The following is a 12,616-nucleotide window of genomic DNA, read 5'->3' as shown; positions in this document are numbered from 1 at the left end:
CAGCCTAGCTATTTACTCAGTTTTTATTTTTACACTTAACAATTCCTTTAAAAGAAACGACAGTAGTCTTCATTTGACTCACTCAAACCATTGCTTAGCCCCAACAATGACTGGCAGGGCCATTCAACTTTTCCCTAATACCATGTTGGATTGATGGATTCTGATATTTGAAGTCTTTCTGTTGCTTTATTTTTGTAGTTCAGATGGTGTTTATGCATTTTTTTTACATAAGCCATATCTGAAAAAGCTCATGTCAAAAAGGGGGGTATATTTTCAACCAAACAATGATCTTAGGGGCAAAGCTACAGGGGTCATAATGAATGAAACTTCTGAATTGCTGAATATTCTTTTTGCCTAAACAAGAAAAAGACCAATTGTACATTATATATTCATGCTCAATTTTCTGTTCTGCCCAATCATTGTCTGCAGCAGAAAAGCTGATAAAATTACCAGCACTCTGTCCAGCAAGCTGCATCTTAGGGAATGGGGGGTTTGTTTATACAGAACTCTTTACCTGCCTTTGAAAAAACTACCCTCTTTGCAGGGGGAGAATTGGAATAATTCATATTTATTGTGCTCGTTTTTAGGAAAGGTGTGTGTATATAGGTGTACACCTCCCATTTAGCTAGAAAAAAAAGAGTAGTATAACAGGGCTATTGTTCAATTCCCCATGATGTTGAGGTATATGGGTGTACAGAGTGGGGGACATAGATGTATGGGGTTGATTAAAGGGGTGGTTCACTTTAACTTTTTAAGTTAACTTTTAGTATGATGTAGAGAGTGATATTCTGAAACGATATGCAATTGGTTTTAATTTTTATTATTAGTATTATTAATAACTATATGTATTATTATTTTTGAGTTTATTTATTTTTTTATTTGGCAGCTCTCCAGTTTGCAATTTCAGAAGTCTGGTTTGCTAGGGTCCAAACAACCAAGCATTTGAATAGGAGACTATAATATGAATAGGAGAGGGCCCAAATTGATTTATGAGTAATAAAAAGAAGCAATACAGAGCATTTGTTTTTAGATGGGGTCAGTGACTCCCAATCTGAAAGCAGGAAAAGGCTAGAAGAAGGAAGGAAATTAATGAAAAAACTATAAAAAAATAAGTAATGAAGACCTATTTAAAAAGTTGCTTAGAATTGCCCATTCTATAACATACTAAAAGTCAACTTAAAGGTGAACCACCCCTTTAAGGTAGGGGTTGTAGAACATAATCTTTGACCCTGCCCTCTGGGATGATGATACACATAAATATTTTAACTTCTTTACTCAGGCTTTTGGGGGAACTTTTCTATATATAGACCATTTATTATATACAATAATTGTGTAGCTTACTACTCAGGGATTCGCAGCATTGTGTAAATTGCCTAATTTCAACTTGCTTTATGTAGAACACTTTATTAGTAACAGGGGCGATCTAGTCCATTTTGCAGCCCCCAGCCGACCCCACGGCTCTCACCTTTCAGCGCCGGAGGTGGTAGTGGGCGGTCCAGACGCTACTCTGCACTAGAAGAGCCAAATTTCCAGGTTGAAAAACAGAAATTCTGCCAATGCCAGGAGCTGCATTTTAACTGCCCCTGACAACGAGGGGGCGCTGCCATCTGTGCCATGTGTCTCAACACGCCTCATTGGTGGAGCGCCACTGATAAGAAAAGTAAGTGACATTTTGTGATTTGCCATAATCCTGCAGTATAAAGAGATAAAGAGCATTACAACTGGCCCTCAGAACTCACTGTTTAAAGGAGAACTAAAGAAGTAGGGCAGAATATTGTACATTATGTTTTGTGCTTCTGTACCAGCCCAAGGCAACCACAGCCCTTTAGCAGGGAAGATCTGTGTCTCCAAAGATGCCCCAGTAGCTCCCGATCTTCCTTTCTGCTGATTAACTGCACATGCTCTGTGCTGCTGTCACTGAGCTTAGAGACCCACTCACAATATACAGAACACATAGAATAGAAATGTATGATTAGAAAATAATACAGATAGGCTCCTTAATTCATGTATGGTGGGATTGTCCCAAGGCGCAACATCATTGGCATGCAGTACATGTTTTAGTACTGGAACTTTGTTCAGTGACATTTCTGTTCAATCCGTGGGAATTGTTGCATAATCTTCCAATTGTACAGCTCAATAGGTCAGCTAGACATTTGACTAAACATATTCTCTCGGCTGCTAATTGGACCCTGGCAATCAACTGGTTATCTCCAGAAATTCCGTGGCAACAAACTTTGCACAAAATTAATGCAATTTGCACAATGGAAGAGCTTACCGCTCGTATACAGGATAATATGGATCATTTTACAGAAATTTGGACACCCTGGAAAATGTATATAATTGCAAAACAGCTTGCTTTCCAATAATATCGTGGAGCTCTAGTGGGTGGCATTTTGGGCTATGCTTTGCCTATATACTGTGTGGAGTGGGGGATCTATCTTTTTCTCTTCCTTTTCTTTTCTTGCTTTTCTTTTTTTTTTTATCTTTTCTTTCTTCTTTTTTTATTTTTTTTTTATTTTTATCCGGTTCAGTACTCTATATTTGAGCTATATTACAATTCGGTGCACTGTATAAGTATCTGTAATGATGCTATTATACAATTGTGAGCAACATTTGAGCCATATCGCATTTAGACATAATGTTTAAACATCTGCAATGGAGATATTGTACAATTGTCAAAGTATGGTTTTTATTGTGTGAACTGGAAGTAAAATAAAAAAAACTTTTTGAGTGTAAAGAAAATAATACAGATAATTAGTACATGTCACCACAGAAACCAGTGCAATTAGCATCAGAATTTAATAAACAGCCCTGTAGCATCAGCTTATATTACAGACAAACAAACATTTTCTGCTGGATAATTTGTGACGACCCCTAAGCTTTGAAGTCCTGGATCATTGCTGCTATTGACAAGCTGGAACTTTAGGCTGGTGCAATAAGTTCAGTATAAAAAATATGGCATTTATAGCCATTCATTTTTAGGGTTCAGTTATATCTACCTCTATATATTGTGGTAAGGTCACCACTAGGATACCTGGGAAAGTCCAGGACGGAGCTTATTTATGCCCCAGGTTCCTAACAGAGTTGTTCCGGGACTGTTAATCCAGCCCGGGTTTTTTGTGTTATCCTGAGGCATCTCAGGTGAATAATTAAAAAGGCAGTTCAAGCCAGAGTGGGAGAGCTGCAGTCTGAGAAAGAAAGACACAGGGAAGCTGTCTGTGTGAGCGCAGAGAGAGTTTGGAATCCCTACAAGGTTGGAACTTTGTTTGTACTACCTTTTCATTTGGTTTGCGGAGACATGCAGTAGGCCTACTCCTGGATAGTTAGGAGAACTGACCTGTATTAGTTAGAAGCCCGTTAAGTGGCAAGGATTTTATTTTGAATTGTTTGTTTTGTTTATTCTGCTGCAAGTGATAATAAAATGCCAAAAAGAGACTATACTCTCACGAGTTGTGCTTGTGCCATGGGCTGTGCTATCCCCAGGAAACGGATTCCAGCTACCTAAACCCTTATAATATATATATATATATATATATATATATATATATATATATATATATATATATACACACACAAATATCATATGACACTGAAGCAATACGATAGATCCAAGGTAGCCTGCCTTCATCTTATACACATGCTTTAGTGCATGCAACACCAGTATTGTGGAAGTCAACCATAAAGTGAACTATCTTCTCATGGTGAGAACTGTTTGAAATGGAAGCAAATATTGTAGTAATAGTTTGACTGCCTTACGCTGTCCATAGACGTTCAGGTTTTATTCTTTGACCATTGAACATTCAGATATCAATTGTTTGTGTCAATGCCCTGATCTTAAACTAACCACTTATAGGAAAAATCAGACAATGTTCTGGCCATTGATTGACAAAAGTCGTACAAAAGTTATGTCCCTGAAATAGTTGTGACAGTCACCCATAGATATCTTCAGATATTTTTTTTTTTTTAACTTAAGTTTTCTTTTATTAATTTTCAAGTTACAAAACAAAAGAAGAAAAATAAAGATTCCTGTAGACAGTAAATTTATTTAAGAAAAAAGAAACCATTAAGAAAAATAACATTACATCCTATAAGATTCAAGTCCATCAACTTATATAAATTCCCTTCCTTCCCTATTAAAAGACAGGTGCTAGTGTTGTTATAGAAGCCAAATACCAATGTTATTATAAGGAACAGGTGCCCGTGAAACTATATGAGGTAGGTGCCCGTGCGATTTTTGGGGGTAAATACTGGTGTTATTGTGGAGATTAAGTGTCCGTGTTATTTAGAGGGCTTGTATCAATGTTGTTCTTGTTTTAATTTTAAGGGCCGCGTGTCATTGTTCTTATTAAAAATAAGTGGCAGTGTTGCTATAAAAAAAAAAGTGCCAGTGCTATTATGGGGAACGAGTGCCTGTGTTATACTAACGGCCCAGTGCCAGTGTTATTTTTAAAAACAAGTATTAATATTATTATGGAAACAAGTGACCGTATTATATTGGAAATCCAGTGTCCGTGATCTTATAGGGAACCAATACCCGTGTTATTTTAAAGGACAAGTGTCAGTGTTATTTTAAGGAATTAGTGCCAGTGCTTGAAAAAATTATTTTATTCCTTTTCAGATCTCTAAAGAATCAACATGTACTCATTGCTTGCAGGAATATATAGAGAGGAAACAAGGAAAGAAAAGGGGGAGAAGTTTAGGAGAAGGGATTGGATATCTTTGGTTTGCTATAAAAGTTTGTTTTGCCGCATTACTTCTTGTAGTTACATTAGCATTGGTTAATTGTCTATCTAGTCATTTAAGTTTGCTGGTTGGACTGTTCGTTCCGTTTCCAGATCTCATGTGCGTGGTATCTATTTTCTTCGTAAAATTATTTGTAATTGCCATGTTCTCATAGGTGAGGTTTGAGTCTGTAAGACTTATTAATTACTCCATTGTTGGTACTTCTGTTGTCTTCCACCTTCTTGGTATCAATAGAGTAGCTGAGGTAAGTATGCGGAACACTAATCTTCTGACATTCGGGTTGGTAATCTTGTATTTCAAGGTTAAACAGAGCTAAGCTTGGTATTAGTTTAATGGATGTTGTTGTTACTTTTTTCAGTAAAAGTGATACCTCATTCCAGAAAGATACTATTTTTGGACATACCCACCATATGTGAAGTAGTGTACCTTCTGCTTTGTTACATCTCAGCATGTCGTAGGTAATTCTGGGTACATTTGATGTAGTGCCTTTGGCGTTATATACCATCTGTACATTATTTTCCTCTGGTTCTCCATATGATTCGTACATCTGGAATATTTAAGAGGTAAATTGGGCTGCAGAAGTGTTTTTGATATTTGCAGGTCTTGTTCCCATTTAATGATCTGTTGTGGCTTTTCCGTTAATGGTTGATTCGCTAGTATATTATATACTTTGGGTAATCCTTTCTTTTAAAGCACAGCTGCTCAAATGTTGGCTGTGCTGGAAAGTCCTTCAAGTAAGTGAATAATAAATGCCTTATTTGTAGAAATGTATATAGGTCATATTTAGGTAAGTTATATTGGATTTGGAGGTCCTCAAATGATCTTAGTGTATTCAAGTGGATCAGTTGTTCAATTTTCTTTAGTCCATTTAAATTCCAATTTCTTGTTGATAATCCTGGAATCATTGCTTCTAATACCCCTATAGGGGTTTGTCTAGCTGGGAAAAGATGAATGCTCTTTTCACTTTTAGTGCGATTCCATATTCTCAATGCTGTTGTTGTATTGTGATAAGGTTTTGCCTTTGTTTGAGAAATTTTTATATTATTGGCCCACATCATTTGTTGTAGTGTAAGTGGATAAATTGCTTCTTGTTCTATATAGAGCCAATGTTTTTGGATTGTGGGAAAGTTCCACATTGCCATCTGCTCCAAAATCACTGCCTTATAATTCCTATTGTCACCTCCCCATTTGCATTTAATTTGAAGTATTATTTTAATGCCTGTTGACATTGCTGAGTTATTGTTTACGCAGGAGAGATTTATTTAATCTCCAATATGCCGTATTTGACTTAGTTGCTATTATTGCTGTTACTGGAGCGTGGTCTGACCACGTTCTGAGTCCAATACTTGTTTTGGAGATTTGCTGGAGTAGATGTTTATCTGCTAATATATAGTCGATTATTGTATATTTTGCATGTGGGTGGGAAGAGTAGGAAAAGTCTATTTCCGTTGCATGTGTTTCTCTCCCTACATCATAGAGGGAATGAAGTTTCAATAAACGTTGTAAATTTGTCACATGTGTCAAAGTTTCTTGTCGCAGGACAGTAATTCCTTATGTTTGTACATCTAAGTTTTGATTTAATGGGATGATAAAGTTGCCTCCTATTAATATATGTCCCTCTTTTTGCTTATCTAAAGCTTTAAAAAAAAATTCTATAATCAGCTGATTGTTTGATATTTGGGACATACACTGATGCAATGGTAAAGATTGTTTGAAATATTCGAACTGTTAATATCTTCCTCCTGGATCTGCTTGCTGTTTGAGTATTTGTGGCATGAATGATCTGTGAAACCATAGTGCTACTCCACTCTTTTTTGATGGACCACTGGCGTAGTATTGGTTAGGATATTCCATATTCTCTAGTCTATTTGGCTGTCTAGCAGCTAAATGTGTTTCCTGGAGGCATATTATTTTCGCTTTGCTTTGTTTTGCCCAGTAGTGATGTTTGGCTCTTTTGTTAGGACTATTAAGTCCATTTACATTAAGGGGCACATTTACTAAGGGTCGAATATCGAGGGTTAATTATTCCTTTTTTTTTTTTTTTTTTTTAATTCCGTTCACATTTTAAGATATTAGCATTTTTACACTGGAGAAAATTTCAGAAGAAGAGGAAACAATTCTGGGCATGTGTAGCCGGCAAGCCTTTAATTTAATTGATATGCGTAAATATATGTCCCGTGTGCCTGCTTTCAAGGTGCATCAAGGTGCTCTGCTTTGAACTTAGGACTTCCCTAGCTTGGTCTTCGAATTTGATATTTTCACCTGCCATCAATATTATGTCTAATGCATCTCAGCAGCATTATTGGTTAGTAAGGTCCAGCCAATCATAGCTGAATGTGACATAGTTAAACTTTTCCCCAACACCAGTCCCTAACCTGAGCATTGTCCCTAGCTGTTGCTTCTCCAGTTCTCCTGGCTCTTGATCTAGTTTGCAGTATGTTCTGCTTCTGCACCCTTCTCCAGTCTGTTCTGACCCTACACCTCCAGTCCATCCTGCTTCATCCTCTCCATCCAGGTTCATTCTTTTCTGCTATACCTGAGTTTATGTAAGGACTATTGTCTTGGTAAAATAGGTTTTCATATATTTGTACAATACAATATATGTTCATAGCTTTAAAAAAAACAAACTTGAACTGAAAAAGTGAACACATAGGGAGAAAGAATTTTTAAAAGCTAATGTAGTTCTTTAATGATGTGAAACATTACAGTATGCAATTATTTAGCTAGCAGTGGAGTTTTTATTTTATGGACAGTATGCCTTCCATAAAAAGAGGAGCTAATTTACTATCCTGTGCTCAAAGGTTTATAAAACATCTAGAAAAATATTACAACAACCTTTTAAATCCTACAGAGATAATTGAGATGTTCTTCTGAACTCAAGAACCTCACCCACCTAGATTGATTGAATCCTTACTGAGATATTTTCATCCATCAAGGGCTGTAAATGAAATCTCTCTCACAAGCTGCTGCATCATTTATGCTCATCTCAACTAACATCAGATCCAAACCATTTAGGAACAGTGTCTTAGTAACATTAGTTTGTTTCCCATCGTTGGCATCCTAAACAGTGCTGATAATACAAACATATTTGGAAACAATCTTCTGTGGTCCTCCTCTGTATCTTAAAGCCCTTCACAAGCTGTGGCCTCTTTAGTATTTTTCATGTTCCCTTTTACCTTTGCTTCCTTCCTGTTTATTGCAAAGGAGGCCAAACCCATGAAGAGTCCAGATGAGGTGACAGCAATGCAGCAGGCATAGAAAACCAAGCCATATTGATGTGTAATATCAACCAGCAATCCTGATTAAAAAGAAAAAAAATCTGTAAATAATTGTTATCAATGTGTGGGATAAAGCAGGAGAGACTGTGTGGATGATTTTGGCTTTCCATATTTAACTAGCAAATGTCAAATAAATATGTCTGAACAGGTCCGCAATCAGTAATCATGAGGCCCCATATTACCAAGTAAGCAGGGTCCATTCCCCAATTATTATCCCACTGGTCACCTTTGGATGGGTCCCAACTTAAAAAGAATTGCCTGTGCAGACATATCCATATCTTTGATCCACACTGGCAATTCTTTGTCCAAACCCCACCCATGATGCAACCAAACCTTTCCCACAAGCCCCCCTTCCCATTTGTTAAACACAACTTCCTGTCTCATGGGGCCCCCTCTGCCACAGAGCCCCTAACTGTTGTATCCCCTGTGCCAAGCTAATGATTGCCCTGAGATGTAGGCTAAATTAAAAATATTATGCTTTTACACCTCCTAGTTCTTATCATGGCTGTTTTCCCATCTCACAGGCAGCTGGTACTTTTACTCTTTTATATTGTCCTTATGGTGTGAGGTTATAGTGACCCTTTATTATGGACAGGAGAGGGTTATACAACATTACTCCATTATATTGCAAAGATAATATTAATATTGCCTTTTAAATTATTTTATATTATATTATATTTTATATTAGTGTAACCTTGCATTCTTAAACTAGTTGGTGAACCACAAACTGTACTCAGGGTACAGCAAGATGATCATATTTCCATTGCTTTGAATTCCAAAATTGCTTTTGAAATGCCAAATTCATGACAAGATTTCATCACAGAGGTGACGCTACCATAACATTCCGTGTGCACTTCTTAATACATTTATATAGTCTACGATTATTACTAACCTGCCAGAGGCGGTCCCGCCATAATGGTGATACTTTGAAGGATGGTGAAGAGGCCAAAAGCTCCAGGAAACCTATTCATCCCAACAGTATCCATCAGCAGTTGGAAGACCAGTGAGCCAATAAAACTCATGGTTATGCTGTACAAGACACAGTAAGCCAACAAGGCTGGGAAAGACACCCATGTTGCACAAACCAAGTTACTGAGTCCATTTAAAATCACTGATACACTGAATAGATAAATAAGCCGTCCTTTAAACATCCTCTGTTGAGATACCAACCCAGCCACAGGGCGAACAAATATATTAATGAAGCCAATGATAGCTAACAGTAGTGCTGCTTTGGCCTCTTCCATACCTCTGCTGGTTGCATATGGCACCAAATAAAAGAGTGGTAATACAAATGCAAGTACCAGCCAGGTGACTCCTATTGTGAAGATTTGGTAGCGCCTGTGTTTAAGTAGGAGGTCAAAAGCAATGTATCTGTTCAGACCTTTGCCGTGTTTCATTTCATCCTCCCTTTGGTCAGTCTCACTGCTTGTCTTTGGATCAAGTGCCTCCTGTTCATGAGCAGCTTTTGGGACTTTGACAGGTCTCATGATGGCACCACAAACAGAGCAGTTGAGTAGAATTGCCCCAAAGAGGAGAAAGGAACCTCTCCAGCCTAGTGGCTCTAGAAGAGACTGAGCTGCCAGAGGCCACAATGCCATCCCAATAGATGCACCTGTGGCAGCAAGGGAATTTGCCAAAGTGCGATGTCGGATAAAGTAGTATCCCAAAACAGTAACAGTGGCCTGAAAACCAAAGCAAAACCCCAAACCTGTAAAGGATAAAACAAAGAGGGGGTTATGATAAATGTATTCACCCCTAAAAAAGTATGCAACTAAAACATTCTGATGCCATGTGCTCTGGCAATGTCCCTCTTCTGCCTTAAAATGCCATAAGCACCTAGCAGGATTGGACTGAGATTAAAAAAGGCCCTGGCATTTCAATTACAGATACCCAAACAGCCCCCCACCAGCCCAATAAATTGTGACTGTCTATAGCATCTAATAGCAGCCCTTCTGCCATTTGCCAGATTCCACAAATTGCCAGTCTGGGCCTGGCGCCTAGATAAATCTTTTATATATTCCTTTTGCTGGAGGTTTTTATCAGTTGTTGTTATAAGTGTAAGCAGTTTGATTTGTTTAGTGTCAGTATCCAGCGCTGCAGAGAGTGAGGTGACCACTAGGTAGAACATTTCCTATGCCATAAATCAGAATACTTAGATGAGGAGACGATTATTATGCATGACTATAGCCCAGCAATGTACTATATACAGTATAGAAATATATTTATTTTATCTTTTTGATTGCCAGGCGGTAAAAGGTAACTCGGATAAAGAAGATCCAGGCTTCATGCCCATAGAGTCTTGTACTGATAAACCCTCATTTAATATCAGTAAAGGCATTCTGACGGCTGATTTTGTACACTAATCACAAAATCTAGAAACATCAATGGAATGGCAAGCTTCTTAATCAGAAAAAGGACAATCACAAAAATGCAGGCTAGAAACAAGATGACGTACCTCCAACAAGCCCAGCACTCAAGTACAGATGAATGATGTTCTGAGAGAAGGAGCTGGTGGCCAAACCCACCCCACACAGTAGTCCTCCAGCCATGACTGTTACTCTGCAGCCAAATCTCTCCACCATGATAGTGCAAAGTGGACCTGAGCAAAAGGTGAGAATGAATATGTCGTGCTCAAAGAAGGCAAAAAATGATGTAATGAAGAGTTGCAGTAGGAAATAAGGAGAAAAGGCCTGGTTTCTGCCATCTGACAGTGACACCAGCTATAACTAACCTCCTGCATGCAGGACAGTCATGATAATTGAAGGAAACCAAGATGTTTCTGTGTTGGAGGCTTGAAAAGAAGACTGAATATCTGTGTAAAAGACCCCAATACAAGAGGGGAAGCCCAAGACCAACCCCTGTGTCACCATAACGGCTGCCAGGACCACCCATGCCCATGGTCCATCTGGTGCCTCCATTCTGATTCCTTGTTTTTGTATTTCCTCTCAATTTCTGTTATGTCCTTGTTTGAACTTGCACATACATATCTGAGAAAAAAAAATATATATATATTTATCTATATACAGATACAAATACCATTTTTTGCATACCACTTTTTGTGCACTTACACGGAGGGGCAGATTTATCAAAAAAAGGTCAAGGTGGATTTTCGAATGAATAGAATTCGATTTTCGATTCAATTTGACCTTTTTACTGGGTGGATCACAATAAGTTACGAGATGCCTTCCTTTATCAAGTGGACAACAAACAAAATGGTGCTTGAACTTCTATACCCATAAGCCCCTTCAAGCTCCTCCCTTCAGTTTGTGTTGGTGTCATGATGGAACCGTAATTTCCAGCATAGAAAGGGTTCGACTTTCCACTTTTTCCCAATTCAATAAGCCTTCTAGTATCCACATTCTGAGGAAACCTCACAGAAGGGGGTAATTCACAAATACTCCCTAAATGACAAAAGGACAGACTGTCTGGCTAGGGGACTGAAAACACAATTATCATACCAATGCTATAGTGGAGTGGTCTGTCTCAGGGCAGATTTAAATGTAATTTTGTTTTAGGCTCATAACGTAAATATCCTCTAATACAGATAAAAATCATTGCACCCATTAATTACCTTATAGCTAGCAGTTCTCAATGAGTCCAAACACTCCCACATTATGACAATTCCTCTCAGTGTATTATTCTGATAAGGCCAGATTAATATATGTTATTCCTGGGATGTTTGGTCTCCATGGAAAGAGAATTCCATTTCCTACCGGAAATCCTATAAAATCCTTCTGTAGGTGATATATGTAGGTTTCTGTATTTGTATCCCTTTTTATTTTATAACGGTTTGCGGCCTTGTGTGTTGTTTGTAATAGTACCTGCTCTTTTTATATTTTATGCACTGTCCGCTTTGGTTTGGAAAAGGAGAGGAAGGAAGGGGGCAGGGAGGTCACTTTGAAACAAATCTTCCTTTCCTTTCAAATGGCGGGGGGGGTGATTAACCCAATGGTGCCCACTGCCATGCTTCATATTGCTCACCAACCCACTGGATATTGCTCCCAGTGGCCTTAAAGCAGGTGCTTATTTTGGAATTCCTGGCTTGAAGGCACGTTTTAGTTCCATAAAAAAACAGAGCCACCTGTAGGCTCACAGTCCCCATAGGGGCTACCAATAGCCAATCACAGCTCATATTTGGTACCCCCAGGAACTTATTACATGTTTACGTTGCTCTCCAACTTCTTTTACATTTAAATGTGACTCCTCTGACAATTTGACAGTTATGTAAGAAACTTTACGAGCTTTGCTAATTATTAATTATTTTCCTACAAACACCGTGTGAAGAAAACCTACAAGCACATCAACGATATACAGGCTTCATCGAAACGTATTTACTCATACGCTTGTGTAATAAAGGGGTGAACCTTTATAAATATTAATAATTTGATTCATATTAATTAATACAAATATGAATACATTCAATACAGGATCAATAATTAAACCTTTTTATAATGAGCATAACAAAGTTAGTAAGCCAACGTGAATCCAGTTAGTCTGATGTTGGTGTGCAGGGGTTAATTGCTTGGGGTGCTCAATAATTAATGTAGCTTGTTCCGTAAAACATATTTAGAAGCTGAGGCCAACCGGCCTAACTG

General features: G+C 38.0%; 1 protein-coding gene and 1 long non-coding RNA gene across 2 annotated transcripts; one reads left to right on the top strand and one right to left on the bottom strand.

Annotated features, from left to right (window-relative positions):
• Window positions 1–2,994: 2,994 nt before the first annotated feature.
• On the top strand, window positions 2,995–11,046 carry LOC121398970. Its single transcript, XR_005964661.1, has 2 exons — window positions 2,995–3,253; window positions 10,268–11,046. It is a non-coding gene; the product is annotated as an uncharacterized LOC121398970 (long non-coding RNA).
• On the bottom strand, window positions 7,407–10,939 carry LOC108702810 (monocarboxylate transporter 6). The gene is made up of 4 exons (XM_018238510.2): window positions 10,753–10,939; window positions 10,477–10,620; window positions 8,914–9,729; window positions 7,407–8,041 (listed from the first exon to the last, which is right to left on the bottom strand). The coding sequence occupies exons 1-4, from the start codon at window positions 10,937–10,939 to the stop codon at window positions 7,866–7,868; spliced, it is 1,323 nt and encodes a 440-aa protein (XP_018093999.1). The 3' UTR covers window positions 7,407–7,865.
• Window positions 11,047–12,616: the final 1,570 nt, after the last annotated feature.

Source organism: Xenopus laevis, chromosome 9_10S (genome assembly GCF_017654675.1).
Source record: "Xenopus laevis strain J_2021 chromosome 9_10S, Xenopus_laevis_v10.1, whole genome shotgun sequence".
NCBI classification, from domain to species: domain Eukaryota; kingdom Metazoa; phylum Chordata; class Amphibia; order Anura; family Pipidae; genus Xenopus; species Xenopus laevis.
Note: the sequence above shows the minus strand (reverse complement) of the source record. Positions and strands in the feature narration are given on the sequence as shown.